Source organism: Taeniopygia guttata, chromosome 25 (assembly GCF_048771995.1).
Source record: "Taeniopygia guttata chromosome 25, bTaeGut7.mat, whole genome shotgun sequence".
NCBI lineage: Eukaryota > Metazoa > Chordata > Aves > Passeriformes > Estrildidae > Taeniopygia > Taeniopygia guttata.
The window spans coordinates 1,851,628-1,871,747 of record NC_133050.1 but is presented as its reverse complement, the minus strand read 5'-3'; the positions used below and the strand labels follow the sequence as shown (position 1 = coordinate 1,871,747).

Here is a 20,120-nt window from a genome sequence, read left to right as displayed (position 1 = left end):
TACAGACAATCATAATTACTTAGTGGCTACTGCAGGGTGAAATGCCATTTCAGTTTATTAGCATTCTCAGAGCTGCAAACCTGTCAGTGAAATTATTTTTAAAGTAGTTTGTAAAGCTTGTCTGTTCTCAAAGAACTGTCAGACTGATAGACCGGGGTGTGACATTTATGCCCCAATAAAAGGAAGTTTGAATGCAGTTTAATAGTGCTTGAAATGTTCTGCTCTGAGAAACTCTCCCCAAAGTCCAGGTGGACCTTTCTCCATTGGAACTCATAGAAATTAGCAGAAGCTGTAACTTTGGCATTACTTTTACAGGAGCATTTATAGCCCAGGGGTCAAGACCAAAGCCATAAAATGCTGCTCAAGCCCTGAGCTTTCTCAAACCAGAGGTACACTTGAATCTAAAGGTCTCTCTGGAGCCCAGGACTATTACATTTGCTCAGCAGAATTCTGTTACAAAGCTTAGCCTGCAATGAAGGTAGATTTTTATCTTAGCTTAGTTAAATATTCCCCCTAAACCAGGATAAATTATAATTTTCCCACTATCATTCATTATTTGTCCACTCCTAATTACTCTTTCTTCTTGCCCTAAGCACCATCCTTATTCATACAATAGGTTTGATGGTTCCCATTAAATTTATTATTTTACAGACATATGTTGGATTAAAGTTTACCCGAATGAGAACTTTATCCAGCTCCTGCCAGAACTAATGGTGAAGATATTTCAGTTTATTCAAAGGAGTTGTTATCTCAGAAAGAGGATCATGCTTAAATTAGAAGAAAAGTTCTGCCAGAAAGAGTGTTCCTTTGCTTCCCCCAAATATCCACTAAAAGCCCTCAGTCACTTAAGAGCTTTTTAAATAATTTCCAATATTCACTACAGGGCCAATCAGTAAGAGAGTTCTGACCCTGCAGTGCAGTTAATGACCATCTCTGACATATTTCTTACATGTAGTTTTTTCCCACATTTCCTTCAACAGTAACTGACCAAGTGCCTTGCCCTTTTTATCTCCTCTTTAACCCATTTACTCTCATCCTCCATGGCACAGCAGACAATGTTTCCAGCCTGCACCAGCCACTATTTCACAATTCACCCATAAAATCCCAATCTTTTACACTTCCACCTCTTCATCTTCCCATCCACGGAGGGGAGCCAAGGTCAGCCAGATGCAAACGAGGTGTTTGAAGCTGAGTTGTGATGAGGCAGTGATTGCTTGATGAGTACAGGAGGAGGAAAGGTCTTGGCTGTGCCTTGGTTCTTAAATCATCCTCACTTGTGCAGGAAAATTAAGGGCAGAGCAGTGATGCTCCTCTGACCACTTTCCCCATAGCATTTTTCCTGTCACAAAGTCAAAGGCAGGCAACTCACACATATTCTTTTACTCTGACTCCTGCTGGGATAGGGAAAAAATAGGATAATAGGAAAAAATATCATTATTAGGGATTTTCATTGTGTGAGCTCAGGATTCCCCACACTTTTGCAATGGGGGAATGTTCATCAGGCAAAGGCTATGAGAAGGAGCTTCAAATGTCCAAAATCCCAGTAAAAATACTTTTTCCTATGGAACCCTTCACCAAAGCTGGTCCCACTTCAGGCCCTTTATACATCCATTTCCTGATGTGCATCTCCCAGTGGGGTGTTCCTAATGCTCCAGGAACCCAACACAAACCTTACAGCCCCACACAAACACACCCCAAGGAGCTGCACCCTTCCCTCCAAACCTGGGTACCTGTCACAGCCACCTCTGTGCTGATCTGAGCCTGTTTCTCCCCAAAACAAGGTGCTCAGTTTATCCTCAAAAAAGATAAAGGCCAAGATAAAATAGAAAGGATTTCAACCTTGAAAAGATGGACAACAGCATCCTTGTCTTCTCCAAAAAAGCCATCATTTCACAACTGTAATCTCCACACTGAGACTTTATTCCCTTAAAGTGTCCAAGTACACAGGCAGGATCCAGGAAGGCACTGAAGTGAGTCAAGCTGAACCCCAACGAGCTCTCAGCTCCCTGTGAAAGCTCAGACAAGCAGTAGAGAAAGAATTAATGCTCCCATTTCTGGCATCTAACAGCCACAGGGCAAGTGAAAAGTTGGTTTTAGAGAATGAAGAAAAAGCACTAAGTAATAAAAGGTGAGAAAAATCCATCGCTCCAACAGGTTAATGAAGGAAAAGCGCTTGAAGAAAAAGAGGTAGATGGAGGAAAAAAAAAAAAAAACCCACAATTGAGAGTGTCCATGACACCCAGAGCCAAAGCAAGCCCAGGGGATCAGGAAAGAGGTAAGCACGAGCTCCAAACAACAGCAGAAATGTAGGGAGAGCTCTGGCGGGAACAAAAGAAAGAGGCAGCCTGAAGAAAGGAAGAAATGCCTCACCACAAAGTGTTTTGGGTTTTTTTATTAAGCGTCTCTTATATCACGTGGTAGAAATTCAGAAAAATAAAGGTCAGGAGAGGCATGGTTTATTTGGAACATTCCTGGAACATAGCAGACAAGATATATCCTTGTGCAAATTATTCCCTGCAGCACTCACATCTTTAATTGCTGCTTTTCCTCCTCCTGGGGAAGCAGGGTTGCTTTATTTACTCCAAGCAATATTTTCTCCCTCCTCCTTTGCAAAGAACAAGCTCCCATCTTGGCAAGTGCTCACTGGTTTACTAAAAAATGCTCATCACACCCATGCTAAGGAGAGTGGAGCTGGTTAATTTACCACTTGCTACAGTGATTAACTTGCCCAGCTGCCAGGTTCAAGAGCCCCAGAGTGCCTCAGGTTAGAGAGGATCACAGAAGGAAAAGCTCCATTGAATTAAGCTGCTGCCACACTGGCCCTCTTTGCCTGTCAAACACATTCAGCTGCTCTGGCACTGCCCTGTGAAAATCCCCCTTAAAATACAAGTGAAAATCCCTCATCACCTGTGAGGAAGCACAGTTGGGTTCTGCTCAGGGCATTTCAAACTACGTGAGGTATTTGTGACCTCCCCTTGCAAAGGCAGCATCTCAGGAAAACCAAAAGTTTCTTTTCCTGCACTCACCATACTCAGGACACCTTCCCCTAGACCAGGTTGCTCCAAGCCCCATCCAACCTGGCCTCGAACACTTCCAAGGGTGACACAGCCACAGATTCTCTGGAGCCTGTTTTGCTCCTCGCCCCAACTTAGCAGCCTCAGAGATCAATTTCTATCAAATATCTACATTTTTCTAGGAAAGAAAGATGGCAAACCTTGTTTGCATCTGACTTTGCAAAATCAACATGAGAACTTCAGACAGACTTTTCTTATTTTTCCCCATTTGGTGGAACATTTTCATTCTGTTGTTGTTTGGAGCAGTATTTTAATATATCTGGCTGAGGCTGCTTAAAATAGTACATCTTAAAGAAGAGACTTGTGTGAGGGGTGGAAAACTGAGCTCTTGCACATCCAGTGCTTCTGTTGTTGGAAGATTTAAATCCCACCTCTCACCTGGGGCTGTTGCCACTCTCCAACAGCGTCTCTCCCACTCCAGCACACAGCCCACTTCTTACAGACACAGATCAAGCAGAAATCTACTACGGGTGTTGGTTTTTCTTAATCCATCTGGTTACACGGTTAAAACACATACATGCATTGATTGTCATTGAGAGAAAGCTTTCCCCTGGAGAAAATAGTAATTTTGGTAGCACACTTCGATACACCTTCGGAAAAAGCAGAATCAGCACCAACTCCTAAGACCCCTGCTGAGGAACCCTGCCCTCCTTGGGACACCCAAAGCAGCAGACCTCGAAAAAGGAGGGGGAAAGTCAAGCTTGGAGTGGAAAAAGAGAACATAAGTACAGCAGCCTTTAAAAGTGCCTGCACGGAGCAATAGTGGGAACCAGTCCCATTTCTTCTTTCCTTGCTTTCTGTGATGACATAAATATGAAGTAAAAACACCTTAAACAAAAGGCAGAGCTAGGATTTTACAGGTGTTCATTTTGGCAGGCTGCATGACAGACGCCTCTTCCGGGACTGCGACGGAGAATGGCAGAGAACGGAGGCAAAAGGTGCCGGAGAGCCCTTCCTGTTCCCTTCAGCCCCTGCAGCTGCTCCGATGGTTTCAGGGCACTTGCTTGGTTCAGCACGAGATAAAAACCTTAGGGCATGATTTTCAAAACTACTGCCCATCCCCAGTCTGAGTTTCCTACATTCCTGGATACAAATGAATGGATAGAGAGAGGGCTTCTTTCCAAATGAATTTAGCCATAGATACCTATTCTTTACCAATACCTATAAAAACGAAACTTGCCAGGTTTTAGTATTCTACACACACCCCTCCCTGGGAATTTTGGGGCAGCTTTAGGTCCCTCTGCGGGACGGCACCCAGCGTGACCCCCACCCCTCATTCGCCACCCACCCACTCCCCCACCGCAGTGTGCCTCCCTCTCCTAGGGACCTCGGGGTGCCCCAAATGACAGCAGAGCCCCGAGTCTTCACCCCCTTTTCCTGACCCCCAAAGAATGCACAGAACGAGTCCAACTGCCCTGGACAGCAGCCCAGCACTCCCTCCCAGCCCTTTCCACACCTCCATCCCCCCCGAAAGGGACTCTGCCGCAACAAGAAAGGGGGGGCAGCCCCCAGAAGGCGTGAAGCCCCCGCCCCGCCTCGCTGTCGCAGGCCAGGGGCAGAAATTGGGAGCGGCAGAGGCGGCGGGGACGCGGCACGGCCGGCACGGCGCAGAGCGGGGCCGCTCTCAGCGCGATGGTGGCGGAGCCGCAGGTCCGGCAGCGCCGGGCGGTGTCCGAGCGGCGCGGGGGGATCCGCCGAGAGCTCCGGCCCCGTGCGGGGACTCCCGCAAGGGCCGGGGGGCGCCGGGCTCCGGCCCTCGGGGCTTTATTCTCCGCGCCCCGAGCCCCGCGGCTGCGGGGGAAAGAAGCGAAGGGGCGGCAGGAAGAGAGGAGGGAGAGCGGGGCATGCGGAAGGGTGGGAGGGAGGTCGGGCTGTGGAGGAAAGCGGGAAGGGAAGGAAAAGGCCGGCAGGGAAGAAAGAGGGACGGTGGACAGAGGAGGGAGAGAGGGGGAATAGAACGGAGTAGCGGGGCAGGGACAGGACGGAGTGAGGGCAGTGGGAGGTCGGGTTTGGGAGGGAGAGGAGGGGACGGTCTGGGGGTCAAAGAACAGGAATACGGGGAAGAGGAAGGAAGGGTAGCGGGAAAGGGAGGGAACGGAGCTGCTTTGGGGAGAGTGGGAAATGCGGGAAAGAGAGAAAGAAGAGGAATACGGGGAGGAGGAAAGAGGGGCAGAGAGAGGGACAGGAGGGGGAGCCTCACAGAGCCCCGGCTCCACCCCGAGCCCGCCCCGGCGCCCCGCCCTGCCCGGGATGCTGCGCTCGGCGGGGCCCGGCTCGGTTAGACTCGGCTCCTCGGCTACACTCGACTAAACTCGACTATTATCGGCTGGATTCGCCTCTTCGGCTCGGCTCGGCTGAACTCGGAGCCGCTCGCTCCGCTCGGCTCAGCTCGGCTCGGCTCCCCGCGGGCGGCGCCGCCTCACCTTCAGCGCGCACGGCTCGGGGCTCTCCTGCTGCCGAGCCCCGCGGGCGGCCCGGCTGTCGCACGGAAATGCCCCACGCAACATTAGACAAAGCAGTTTCTATGTTAAACCCTTTCTACCCTAGAAGGAGATAACTTCTCTACCTCCTTCGTCTTATCATTTTTCTTCTTTGATTTCAAAATCAGACTTACAAAAATTTACTCCTAAAAAAGACTTGGTAAGTAGTCAATAAAGTAGTCCTGTCAATTTCATAACCTAAAGGTATACTTATGTTTCCACAAAAAATAAACTACATGACAGTCCTACTCACTGTGTCAAACCTTATTTAAAATACTCACAAAAAAAAACCAAGATAAATAGTTCCACAACCAAAACAAAACAAGCACCACTAACTAAAACCATCCATCAAAACACATTGTGTTTATCAGTCACCAATCCTAAAAAAATCTCTAGGATGTCCGGGGAAGGGAATCCACATCAGGTACGAAGGAAGGCTGCCTCCCCTGCTGGCAATTTCCTGCAGTCACCGACCTGTGGCCCTTGCCCAGCTACAATCAAGAACACCAAACATCACTGCATGATCTTAGCTGCACAGCAGCCACAAACCCACGAGTCTGCTACTCACCATTCTCCTAAGAATGCCCGGATCCTCGGGCCGCTTCGGCCACGCCCTCGTGGCAGGGTCTGCCTGGGAAATGAGGAGACGAGGAGATGCGGCATTCCCGAAACTCAAGCGCACCCTGGCTCCCACTCACTGGTTCCCTAACATAAGGTCACCCGTCTCATGGATGATGGGAAGGCAATGCAGGTTCTATTTCAGGATTTTAAGTGCAGTTTTGATCCTGTCCCTCGCAGAATACACCTGGAGCAGGTGTCCAGGTGTGAGACAAAGAGAGACAGGGTGTGCTGGCTGAGGAATGCGCTGATGTACTGGTTTTCAATGGGATAGGATCCATTTTCTTCCCAGGGAGCGGCAAAGAGCTGGGTTTGGATTCAGGACGGGAATGTGGTAGACAGCACACAGATGGCTTGGATGTTACTGAGCAGGGCTTGCCCTCCTCAAGGAGTTGCAGTGTCACATTGGACAATCCATGTCCCATGCTGTGCCAGCAAAGAGGTGAGACCATCAGCATTCCCCTCCTCATCCCTGTGTTCTTCTTAAAGAAGAATCTTCCACCCACTCTGCTCCAGAGAGCTGGCAAGTGCCCATAGGGAGCCCCCTTACCCCTCCTGGGGCACTGCGGAGGGCGGGGCTGAGGCAGGGCTGTGATGGCACAAAGGGCAGAGCGCTGGCGTCAGGCAGGGCTGTGATGTCCCAGGGCTGTGCTGGCCGCAGCACTGTGACACCACTGTGACATCACCGCGCTGTCGCTGGGTGAGACAGGCCAGCGCCGGCAGCTGCCAGTGCAGTCGCGATGGGACGTGCTGGAGCCATGGGTGACGGTGATGTCCTGGTGACTGCGCTTGTCCTGCTGCTGGCCGCCGTGGCTGTCTGGTGGGCCTTTGGCCATCGGCAACCGCAGAGCCGGAGCACACGGACAGCGAAGAGGAGCCAGCGCCCCAGGGTCCGGCCCAGAGGCTCATGGAGGAAGCGAGGAGCCCCTGTGGCTCCCAGGTTCCCCAGGCCTCGGGCTGCTCCTGGCGAGCAGCCACGTGCTCCCGCCAGCCCCCTGGGCAGCCCCTGCGGCTGCGGCCCCTGCCTGGCAGTGGCCCGGGAGCTGCAGGAACTGATGCTGCAGCTCTGGGATGGCAACGGGATACGTGCACCGCTCTACTCTGGGATGTGGCAGGCCTTGTGGAAAGAGCTGAAGGAGCTGCTGGAGCGAGGCCACCTGCCCTGCTGTGCCTCGGCCAGCTCCTCCACAAGCCTCCATCCCTTCCAGAGGCTGCTCCCAGCGAGATTCTCCATCCCTGGGAGAGCCTCAGGGCCTGCAAGGATGGCACAGCAGGGGGGAGCCACCACCATCCATGCAGGAACCTCAGGCTGTCAGAGACCCTGCACCCTGCCAGCAGCCTCTGCTATCTCTGACAGCCTCCATCCCTCGCAGAGGCTCAGTGAGACCTGCCAGCCTGCGGAAGGAGCAGAGCCTGTGGACAGGTCTCCCAGCTCCCTTGGACTCACGGACGTCAACGACACGGGCGCAATCCTGACCCTTTACGTGTCAGGCGAAAGCCCACAAGTCCAAATGGGAGCCCAGCCCGATGCGGGGGAGCCTGCTCAGGAGCAGCTGACGGGGCAGCAAGAGTCCTGGAGCCAGCTGTGGTCATCCCACAGCGGCCAGGACAGCCAGGACGCTGTGCCGCTTCTGCCAGCTGGCAACAGCCCGAGCCTGGTGGTGGAGACGAGCCTTCAGAGGTTCCTCCATCTGCAGGAAGCTGCCCCGAGACAGCCCTCGAGTGCCGCGAAGGGCTTTCTAGTAGCAGGTGAGATCTTCTGAGGAGCTGCCTGAGGCTCCGCCGGGGCTCTGGAGGGGCGCGGCCAGGCCAGGCCAGGGCCCCTGAGAGCAGCCCAGTCGCTGGCCGTTTCCAGTGCCTCCGATGGCCCGGCTTGAAAACGCCCTGTCTGCTTTGCAGCCGCTCCTGGGTCTCCCCCGTGCCAAGCCTCGGGCTGCAGCCCCGGCCGTCGGCAGGAGCAGAGCCCAGCCCACGACGCCGGGGACAGCGCCGGTGCCGCCCTGCCCCGCTGGCCCGGGGCTGCCGCAGCCGCCTGTGCGCGCTGCCCCGGCCCGGCTCTGCCGCTCGCCAGCCCGGCGGCTGCAGGGCGGTGGCCGCTGCCCGGCGCGCAGCAGGAAGCGGGTGAGAGCGCGGCGGCCCGCGGGGGCCCGGCCCGCTCCACTCGCGGGCACTTGCGGGAGGGGCGGTTCCTGGGCGCAAGGCTGATGGCTCGCTCTTGGCCGCAGGGCAAAGGAGGCAGCGGCAGGAGCGGTACCTGCTGGGCCCGCAGCTGGGCAGCGGCGGCTTCGGCACCGTCTTCTCGGGCATCCGCCTCTCGGACGGCAGCCCGGTGAGTGGCCGCGACGGCCGGGCCTGGGCGGAGGGGCAGCGGCGGGGAGGGGCAGGGCTGGAGCTCAGCCCTCCTCTCCCCATGGCTCGCAGGTGGCCCTCAAACGCGTGGCCCGGGAGAGCGTCCTGCAGTGGGACGAGCTGGTGAGCGAGCGGGGCCAGCGGGACAGAGCGGGGCGTGGCGGGCAGGGAGAATCCCGGGGCGGGCTCAGCGTGCGGAGCCGCAGCCCCGCGGGCCTGGGCACGCCGAACAGCGGTGCCGGGGCCGGGCAGGGGCAGCCCCGAGCATCCCCCGGGCGGGAGGAAGCGCAAGCGCCTGGGAGGCTGCGGCAGGGGGCACTGGGGCATCCCGGGCAGGGCGCAGCGCAGCCCCAGGCCTGCAGCAGCAGCAGCACCTGCCGCAGGGACTCATTTTCTCCTCCTCACAGCCCGACGGCACCCGCGTGCCCTTGGAGGTGGTGCTGATGGAGAAGGTGGGCTCTGGCTGCCAGAACATCATCCAGCTGCTCGACTGGTTTGAGCTGCCGGATAGCTTCATCCTGGTGCTGGAGCGTCCGGGGGCATCACGGGATCTCCTGGAGTTCCTGCAGGAGCAGGACCAGGGGTTCCTGTGCGAGGAGCAGGCGCGCTGGCTTTTCTGCCAGGTGCTGGAGGCCATGCGGCACTGCACCGCCTGCGGCGTCCTGCACCGGGACATCAAGCCGGAGAACCTCCTCGTGGACCCGGAGAGCGGCGACCTGAAGCTCATCGACTTCGGTTGCGGCACCTTCCTCCAGGAGCGGGCCTTCAAGGACTTTGCCGGTGAGCCCATGGCCTGGGCCCTGCTCCCGGTGCCAGGCACTGCACGGCCCCGTTCCCTCCCGGGCCGCGGCCTTCAGCCGGCTGCCCTTTGGCACGGGGCGGATGCCGTGCCCCAGGAGGCGGCTGCCGGCCCTGACGAGAGAGGGGGCGGCAAAAGTGGCTCCCGGCCCCTGGGCTCAGCGGGCCCACAAGGGCCTGGGCTGCTCTGCTGGCCTTCTTGGCCTTGTGGAATGGTTTCCTGCCTTTGGCCAGCTGGCTGGGGGACGCGGGGTGGCCTCGGGGGGGAAGCTGTGGCCGTGGGCGCAGCCCCTGCCTCGGTCAGGAGGCTGGTGCCAGGCTCTGGAAGGCAGCAGCCTGCGCCCGGCCAGCACCGCCTGTCTCCCCTAGGAACGCGCGTGTACAGCCCGCCCGAGTGGACCTGGCTGGGTTGCTACCACGGCCACGCGGCGACCACCTGGTCCCTGGGCGTGCTGCTGTACGTCATGGTCTGTGGCAGCCTCCCCTTCCAGGACGACCAAGCCATCGTGCTGGGGAAGCTCTTCTTCCGGCGGCAGCTCTCTCCAGGTGGGTGTCCGGCCTCAAGCCGGCGGGCTTTGGCAGCTGGCGGCGCACGCCCGGCGCGGCCCTCACGCAGCTCCGCGGGACGTGGATCTGCCCTCACGGGCCGGCCGCAGGAGGGGCCCGTGCCGACGGGGTCAGCGCGGCACGGGCGGCCGGAGGAGGCGGCCGCGTCCCGCCGTGCCGCTCTCCCGCGCGGGGCTGAGCCGGTCGGGAGCCCGGCACGGCCCAGAGCGCTCGCGGCACGGCCCGGGCCCCGCGGGTGACGGGGGCAGCTGGGCAGGAGACTTCTGGCGGTGACCGGCGCTTTCTGGCTTCTCTCCCCAGAGCTCCAGCACCTGATCCGATGGTGTCTGGCCAAGCACCCTGCGGACAGGCCCGAGCTGGAGGAGATCTCGCGCCACCATTGGGTTTGGGGCCGGCGTTTTTGATGCCTTGCCGGAGCCTCTGCAGCACCCACTTACCGAGTCCCACGCAGGGCTGAGGACCCGAGAAATAAACAACAAACCCATTTTGGTGTTTCAGGGCTGGTCCTTGTCAGCAACTTCAGCTAAAGAGCGATATTGGTGGGGAAAAGGGAGATAGAGGAGTCCTTGGGAGGCCTGAAACTGCTAATGGTGGTGGGGGAGAGCCCAACAGACTCCTCCTACATATCCCTATCCGTTACACAGGGGAAGCCCTGGCTAAAATCCAGGAAAAACCGCACTGTGGATCCAAGGATAAGAACCAGGATCTGTGTGGAGATCGTACCTCGCGGGAGGCCATGGGGCCACCCCTTGCTGAGGGGTTTAACATTTTACAAAGATGGGCCATCGGTCTTCAAGTGCAGCCCTGTGGTGTTCTTCCACTAGAACTCCTGTGGCATGCTCCTGTTCAACATCCACACAAAATTCAAATTCTTTTTCCCTGTCTGGAAGGGCTAGGGCAGGAGACTCAGTTCATCTGCTTTTTAACACTTTAAAATTCTTTAAAAATCTTTACAATTCTGCCGGGCTCTTACTGGGCAGGGATGGCAGTGTTCTAGGCAGACATACGTTGCCCCAAAAGACCTGCCTTGAACAGGAGCTCAGCAACAGGCTGTAACCCCTTGCCTTCTCTCCCTTGAAACAGGGTATTGCTTTTTAGACACCACTTGTCCCGGTGGCTTCAAAGTCATTTGGAGAGGTTGCATATCTAATTTTCCACATTTCTGTGGGACTGCTCGCACTTCTGGCTTTACTTCAGCATAGGTCTTCTCTGACATTTGACACAAAGTTACAAGTGCCATAGCTTCCTCATCAGCTTTCACACTCATAATTGACATTCCCATTTTAGCCATCAAATCCCTTCCCAGTAAATTGTAATCACAGGTAGGAAGAAACAGAAATTCATGTGTGTCAAGCCTATCAGGCACATTTACCAACAGTAGTAGTGGCAGTATTTTCCCTGGACTGTGTTGGCAGAAGAGGAGGCAAGGATGTGCAGAGCCATTGGTCCCGAGGTCATGGCTGTGGGGAGGACGAGAGGACAGTAGGGGCATGTGGTGAGGTGGAACCTGGCAGCATCTTGCCCATCCAGGGCACCCTGAGAGCCAGCAGAGCCGAGCCTGCAGGGCCTGGCCCTCTGGGACCAAATGCCTTCCCTCCCTTCCCTCTGCCCCCTCATTGCCTCGCCTCCCTGCCCTGCTGGGCTCTTCTCACTGCCTCCTCCTTGACCTCCTGGCACGGCCACTTCTGGACCCGGGCTGGCCATAACCTCTGGACAGGGTCACGGCCAGCCGGACGCTGGGATTTGGCACCTAGTCAGGGTTGAGAGATCCTTCCAGGCACTGAAGCAACTGGGAGACCAGTTGTTGTGGGGCCACTGGAAGGACAGGTGTGGCCACCACGCTGGCACTGGGGATGGGAGGTCACTGGGACCCCGTGTCCTGCCCACAGGCTTTCTCCCAGCTCTCCAGGGGTGTCTGACACTCAGCTCGGCCCTCCGTGGCTCTGCAGCCCACCAGGGCCAGCAGAACCCTGATGCCCAAAGCCATGCCAAGCATGGCTTGGCCCACTTGGAGTGGCCGAATCCTGTGGGAATTCGGCTCTCTGAGCACCCTCTCTGTGATTTATTAAAGAAATATGGATATTGATCTAGTATCGATATCCAACTGTGACGGACAAAAACTCTCTAACAGTTTAAAGTTAGAAAGTGTATGTTTATTCGACGCCGGGCAGCGTGCGGGATAGCTCCCAAATACACACCGCACCTTTTAGGTGATTACAGAGTCTTTTTATCCATACAAGTATTGAATATACAAAATACAAATGCATATTCATAATTTTGGTACATCCCATTCCTCGCTTCGTATGCTAATCACTCCAAAAGCTATTAAGCATGCGTAGTTTGTCCCTTGAAATGGGTCGGTGGTCCCTTTTATGGGGAGGGGTCCCAAAATGAGGAAGTAAATGAAGTCTTCCTCGTTCTGACCTTTCTACCTTTTCAATGCAAATGTGACAAATGAACTCTTGGTAGAACTCCCATTCCTTGTCTTCAATTGGTTTCAGAACAGAGGAGGCCCACAATTGTCTTATGTTCCTAAAAGCTATTTATCAGTTTCTATATTCTTCATTATAAACCCAGCTAACCAAACATTGTGCTGACAAGCAATTAATTATTAGTTAACTACTAACTCCTAACTTCATCAAGGCCTACTCATTTATTATTCTTATTTTAATTAACTCTAGTAAGGCTTATTTCTAGCTAAAATCTTAACTCCTCAAAATCTCTAAATGCCTTAAAGTTTACGTTTCATTCCCCACTTCTTCTTTGGAATGAGTAAATTCTTTTACTCAATATATAGACCTTTCTTCATCTGCCCAAGACATGTGTCTAGTTTCTTTCAAAACTAAGCCATATGCTTTTGATAGTGAAGTTAGGGCTGTCATTCGTCGTATCATTTTCCAATTCCAAACAAGTATTACAACAGACAAAATCAAGCTTATACTAACTAAAATAAGCAACACAATAATAGGATGAATTAAAGTATTAAGTATGCCGGTTGCTGTTGGTGACCATCCAAAAAGCACATCCCACCAATGATGAGACAAATGTTCTTCAAATCGTTTAAAAACTCCTTTGATGGTTTCTGTGTCATGGTGTATAGTAATTAAAGTCTTTTTCCCTGCGTCTCTAATCTCTTTTAAAATTTCTCTCAGTTCTTGATGTTCTAACAATTGAGCAACTAAAGTCAAATTCATTCCTATGGGCACGGGCACTATCTCTTGTACAGTGATTAAATTGGCTTTTATATACTGGTGTGATACTACAGGTGCCTGATATGAGAAGTCACATCCCTCAATTTTAACAAAGTTACAGACACATAAATTGAACTGAGTCTCATTCATGCTTAGATTGTCTATCATTATGGTGGGGCATGCTGTTCTGAGACAGACACAACCTTGTCCTACATATACAAGCAAAGTTGTTCGGTTACCTGAATGCGTTTCAAAGTGGCAAATGCTTTGGTCTGTATCTACTTCACAGCATTCAGGGCTAATCCGAATGAGTTTCATGGGTGGTTGGTAAGCCTCATGGAACTCATCTTGCACAAATGCATAGTTACATCCCCAAACATTTCTCCCTTCCCATAAACGTGCATTTGTAACTTTTATAATCTCATTCAGGGCCCTACGAGAGTGGGGATCATAGGCCCTTCCTTGACACTGATATATTCCAGTTACGTTGTACTTGTGTGGTATTGCATTGGCTCTTGTTACAACTGTGGCAATAGTGAGAATAGTTACGACCTTCTCCATCATGTCCAATTTCTATAGGTCCATTTATTCGCTGTTGCAGGTGAGCTTCAACTTCAGCTCGTTGTCACCTGGTGTCACTTTCCAGACTCCCTCAGGAACTTTCTTCACTCGGGAGTGATGGATCCAGGCTTTTTGTTCTTTGATCTTGATTGCAGTAAAGGTAGTGAGGAGCACTAAGTAGGGTTCTTCCCACTGTGGTTCCAGGCTTTTTTCTGCAAAAGACTTAACATATATATAATCCCCAGGTTGTACATCATGTACTGGCCCATCTAATTCTCTGGTCTGAGCTTCAGCCACATATTTTTCAATTTTCCTTAATTGTTTGTTCAGGGCTATTATATATTTATGTAGGGTTTCTTCCCCTACCTGTGTTGGTGTGATTCCTTCTTGAACTGTATATGGTCTCTCATATAATATTTCAAAGGGGCTTAACTTTTCTTTTGTTCTTGGTTTTGTCCGGATTCGCAATAATGCTAATGGGAGAGCTTGGGGCTAAGGTAGGTTTGCTTCTTGTCCCAACCTTACAATCTGTTGTTTAATCAAATGATTCATCTTCTCCACTTGGCTACTCGATTGGGGATGATATGGGGTATGTAACTCCCAATCTATCCCCAGGTGATGGCTAATTTGTTGCACAATTTTGGAGATAAAATGCGGCCCTCTATCTGAGGATATAGTGGCTGGAACTCCAAACCTCGGTATTATTTCTTGCAACAGTGCTTTGGTTACCTCTCGTGCTTTAGCAGTCCTAGTAGAAAAGGCTTCTGGCCAACCCGAAAAGGTATCAGTCAATACTAGGAGATAACGATATCCCCCCTTCCTAGGTAATTCTGTAAAATCGATTTGCCACTGTTGCCCAGGTCCACAACCTTTCCCAATTTGTCCAACTTTAGGCCTTGGGATGTTTTTAGGATTAGTTCGGAGGCAAAGGCTACACTGACGAGTTACTTGTATTATTGTGCCCTGTAATTTCCTAGCTATAATTTTTCCTTTCAGATGGTTATACAGGGCATCTATTCCCCAGTGTGTTTTTTCATGCTCTTTTTGCACTAATGTCCACAACAAATAGGAGGGCACCACAAGTCTCCCTTCCTCTGTTATAGCCCATCCTTCTTGATTAAAATTTGCTTTTTCTGCCTTAATAAGTTTCTTATTCTTTTTATTGTACACAGGCTTACCTTCAATAGAAATCTTTCCATCTGGGATTAATGTTGCTTCCACTGTCTTCTCAAATACCTCACCTTTGGCTGCGTCTTTTGCCTCTCTGTCCGCCAGCATATTCCCTTCTTCCAATTCAGAGCTCACTTTTTGGTGTGCCTTAATGTGCATGATGGCTACCTTCTCAGGTAGCTGCACTGCATCTAGTAGTCTCAGTATTTCTTGTGAATGTTTAATATTTTTCCCTTGCGAATTTAACAGTCCTCTCTTTTTCCAAATGGCTCCATGTGCATGAACTACCCCAAATGCATACCTTGAGTCTGTGTAAATGTTAATCTCTCTTCCTTTTGCCAACTCTAAGGCTCGAGTTAAGGCGATTATTTCAGCCTTCTGTGCAGAGGTGTTTGCTGATAATGGTTCAGACTCTATTACCTCTCTGCTTGTGGTAACCGCATACCCAGCATGCCTTTTTCCACTGATGACATAGCTGCTTCCATCAGTAAACCAAGTCTCAGCACCTTCGAGTGGGATGTCCTTCAGATCTGGACGGCTGGAGTAGGTGGCTTCAATGGTCTCCAGACAGTCATGGATCACTGGTTCTCCCATACTCCCGCTGAGAAAGGAAGCTGGATTCACAATGTTAGTTACCACAATTTCAACATCATCCTGTTCCACTAGTATAGCTTGGTACTTTAGAAACCTCTGTGGAGAGAGCCAGTGTCCTCCTTTTGCCTCAAGGACTGCAGACACTGTGTGAGATACTAGCACAGTCATCTTCTGGCCCAGGGTGAATTTGCGTGCTTCTTGGATGTTCACTGCCACTGCTGCAACGGCTCTGAGACACCCTGGCCATCCTTTAGCTGCCGTATCCAGCTGTTTGGAGAGATAAGCCACTGCTCTCCGGTACGGGCCTAAGTTCTGTGCTAGTATTCCCAAGGCGATCCCTTGTTTTTCGTGGGAAAACAGGAAAAATGGTTTACTTACGTCTGGGAGTCCTAAGGCTGGAGCTGACATGAGAGCCTTCTTTAGTTGGTCGAAGGCTTGGGTTGCTTCCTTTGTCCACTGGAGATCTCTGCTCTCTTCTGTGATCAGGGCATACAGAGGTTTAACAAGTAACCCATAGTTATAAATCCATAGTCTGCACCACCCTGTCATGCCTAAAAAGGTTCTCAGTTCTTTCACTGTTTGAGGTCTCGGGGTCTGACATATTGCTTCTTTGCGATCTTGGCCCAAGGTCCTTTGTCCAGCACTCACTTCATAACCCAGGTAAATGACTGTTTGCCTCACCATCTGGGCTTTCTTCTGGGATACTCGATACCCCTGCAGGCCCAAAAAGTTTAGGAGGCTTACCGTCCAATCCACACATGTTTCCTGGGTCTGGGTGGCTATCAGGAGATCATCCACATACTGAAGCAACTGTCCTTCTCCTGGTGGAGGTTCCCAAGATTCTAAATCCTTGGCAAGCTGTTCCCCAAATATAGTAGGAGAGTTCTTGTATCCCTGTGGTAATACACACCATGTGAGCTGGTTCCTCCATCCAGTTTTGGGGTTCTCCCATTCAAATGCGAAAATTTTCTGGCTGGCTTCGTGGAGAGGGAGGCAAAAGAAAGCATCCTTTAAATCTAAAACGGTAAACCATGTTAGTTCAGGTGTTAAACGAGTTAACAAGGTATAAGGGTTAGCAACTACTGGGTACAAGTCTTCAGTTACCCTGTTAACAGCCCTTAAATCTTGTACTAACCTGTATGACCCATCAGGCTTCTTTACTGGCAAAATGGGGGTATTAAAATCAGATTGACACTCTTTTAACAGTCCTATTTGCAAAAAGTTTTCTATAATTGGGCTAATCCCTTCTCTATCTTCTTTCTTCAGGGGGTATTGTTTAACCCTTACTGCCCGTTCCCCCTCCTTAAGCTTGATTTGTATAGGTACTGCATTCTCTGCTCTCCCTGGTATATTAGAAGCCCATACCCCAGGGAATACTTGATCCATTATTTTCTTGAAGTTTTTCTCTTCTTCACTTACAGTTTTAAGTTCTTTGGTTATTAACATTAGGCTCAGCAACTCTACGTATTGTTGGTCCTTTACCTCCAAGCTAATGTCTCCATTTTTAAATATTATTTTTGCATCCAGCTGCTCTAGCAGATCCCTGCCCAAAAGTGCAGATGGAGCATTAGGCATATATAAAAACCGGTGAATTCCCCATTGCTTTCCCAATTTATATTTTAACGGTTTGCAAAAATATGCTCTCTCAGATTGGCCAGTAGCCCCTTTTACCATAACATAATCATTTGTTAAAGGTATTAGGGCCTTATTTAACACTGAAAATGTTGCCCCTGTGTCTACTAAAAATTCCACTTCCTTTTCTTTATTCCCTAGTTTAACTATAACCAGAGGGTCCCCTAGGGTAGGGCCCTCCGGTCCTCCTCAGTCCTCCTTCGCGTGAGCAACCACTCTTTCTCCCCCCCGATCGCTTTTTCTTTGTTCGTCACCTCTTCTTCGTTCTGGGCACTGGTTCTTCCAGTGTCCAAATTTCTTGCAAAATGCACATTGATCTTTTCCCAGTCGGGGTGGTCCTTGTCTTGGCGGGTCCTGCTCACATCTTTCCTTTCCTTCCCCCCTTGCTACTGCTACTAATTTCTTCATCCCTTGTTTATATCCTTCCTCTCGGTTACTAAAGACTCTCCATGCTTCATCTAATAGAGTCTCCAAGTCTCGGCTGTTTGGGCCCCGGATCTTCTGAAGTTTCCGCCTGATATCTCCTGTGGATTGTCCTAAAAACAAATTTATTAGTTGTTGTATTCCTTCCTCAGATCCAGGGTCCAGAGTGGTGTATCGCCGCATCGCGTCTCGTAGGTGATCTAAAAAATCAGAGGGTGTTTCAGAGGGACCTTGTTTAACAGCTTTTGAACGACAAAAAGCACAAATTCCAGTCTTAGGTATTAGCCACCTGTACCCTTTTCGGACCCACAAATCCTGACAGACTACACACCGAAATACAATCCACGGATTACAATAACAATCTTTATTTGGGCAGGGGAATATTTCTGACCCAGGCTTTCGATTCCTGTTTCTCCCGGTCCTGGTCATATAGCTATGCTAGCAAACAAAAGGGATAAAACAATTTGTTAGTTAATTTTCACCTTTTCTCCCTTCAAAACAAGGTTCAGAGCAGCAGCTGTTGAGGAAAACTTGTTATACAAAAGAAAAGGGAAAAAGAAAAAACAAAGAAAAAACCAAAAATTGCAAGTTATTAATCACTCATTAAATCAAATCCTCTGTTACGTTTTGCTCTGGGTATATTACTGTTAAAATTTGTTTAAAAACTGTAAACAAACTTTCATACACTGTAGCAAGTTTGCAGTTAAAAGCCAAGCGTATCTCCTGTCGCACTGTAAACCAAGGACAAATGGAAATTTGACAAACTATCAGTCCAGTTTCGACCGAAATTTCGCGACTCCACACTGCACTGAGAGCTGTGTGAACTGCTACTATAGCCTGTTCTAAGAATTTTTGGATTGCTGACCAGATTTCTCTCACCCTTTGATTGAAAATGTTACAAAATGCAAAGTTCGGTTGCGTATTCGCAGCTTCAAAACCAAGTTTCTCTTTTTCCAAAAGGACCTAAATTCTAATAGTTTAGGCTCACAAAAAACACTCTGGAGTTTTTCACAACTCCGAACACATTCAACAAATGTTCGAACAAGGTCTTGCTAAAATCACACAAACTTCAGTCAAAAACAACACAAATCTTTCAACAAAAAGTGGAGGGGAGGAAAAGATAAACTACTAGCAAACACTCACTCACTAAACTTGGGGTTTTTTAGGCAGTTGAAAAATGTATCCTGAGGTCACAGAGCCTGAATTCTCTTCTAGTTATCTGGGAGACAAATGACCTCTTAATCACCAGGACTATCTTAAAAGTAGTTTAGGTTTTTCACTTCACCCTCTAGCTATAAAACAAAAATTCAACTTACAAAGCTTTTTATCCAACAACATATCAAATAAAATTTTCACAGTCAAAAGCACACGCTGCCCAAATTCACACAAATACACACAATCTAAACACCATGCAAATACTTTAAAGCAGTCTACACTCCCAAAGGTCAGTATTTCTTTGCAAAGCAAATAACAATTTCACAAACTTCTTACAACTTCAGGTTCACAAAGCTCTTAAAAACACTTACAAAAATTAATAACACACGCCAAATCACACAAATTATAATGCTCACAGCACTAGTTCTTACAAACCACAACAATTACAATGCTCAAATAGTTTTCCACAGCCTAAACACACAAAATCACAAACTCACTAAACAAACACGGATCCGGTTACAACACACACATACAGCGCTTGGGGCCACAACCCAAATTGTCACAACAGGACGCTTCGCGTCCCAAGGTCCAGACTAACCACCCAAATTATAGATTACTAAGGTGCACCTTTCAAATTACAAACTGAGATCAGAGCCACTCCTGCTCCAATCTAAATCCACAACACCACAGCCGCTGCCTCCTCTACGAGGCACAGACTGCTAAACCTCTGGTACTGCTACCTCCTCTACGAGGCACAGACTACCAACCTTGCTGCTGCCTCCTCTACGAGACACAGACTACAAAACTTCTGGTGCTGCTGCCTCCTCTACGAGGCACAGACTACCAACCTCGGATACGAGACGTCTCTCGTGTCTTTTTAACTGCCTATATAATAAGGTACCTTCCCTCAAATATAAACATACCTCTTGTCCGTAGTCCAGCAGGTTCTGGTCTTTCCCCGGGTAGTCAGCGAGATCGCAGGATCCCTCTTCCCAGAAATTTCTGGGTGGGCGCCCAGAGGGGTCCCGGACCCCACCGGCCCCACGGCCAGAGAGAGCAGTCTTCCTGCCTGGCTCGCCAAAATGATTTATTAAAGAAATATGGATATTGATCTAGTATCGATATCCAACTGTGACGGACAAAAACTCTCTAACAGTTTAAAGTTAGAAAGTGTATGTTTATTCGACGCCGGGCAGCGTGCGGGATAGCTCCCAAATACACACCGCACCTTTTAGGTGATTACAGAGTCTTTTTATCCATACAAGTATTGAATATACAAAATACAAATGCATATTCATAATTTTGGTACATCCCATTCCTCGCTTCGTATGCTAATCACTCCAAAAGCTATTAAGCATGTGTAGTTTGTCCCTTGAAATGGGTCGGTGGTCCCTTTTATGGGGAGGGGTCCCAAAATGAGGAAGTAAATGAAGTCTTCCTCGTTCTGACCTTTCTACCTTTTCAATGCAAATGTGACAAATGAACTCTTGGTAGAACTCCCATTCCTT

At 50.3% G+C, this 20,120-nt stretch overlaps 1 protein-coding gene across 1 annotated transcript; it reads left to right on the top strand.

Moving 5' to 3' along the window:
• Positions 1 to 4,706: 4,706 nt before the first annotated feature.
• Positions 4,707 to 10,160, top strand: LOC140680543 (serine/threonine-protein kinase pim-1-like). The gene is made up of 3 exons (XM_072918335.1): positions 4,707 to 4,799; positions 8,929 to 9,301; positions 9,689 to 10,160. Exons 1-3 carry the CDS (start codon positions 4,707 to 4,709, stop codon positions 10,123 to 10,125), a joined length of 903 nt encoding a protein of 300 aa, XP_072774436.1. The 3' UTR covers positions 10,126 to 10,160.
• The last annotated feature ends 9,960 nt before the right edge of the window (positions 10,161 to 20,120 follow it).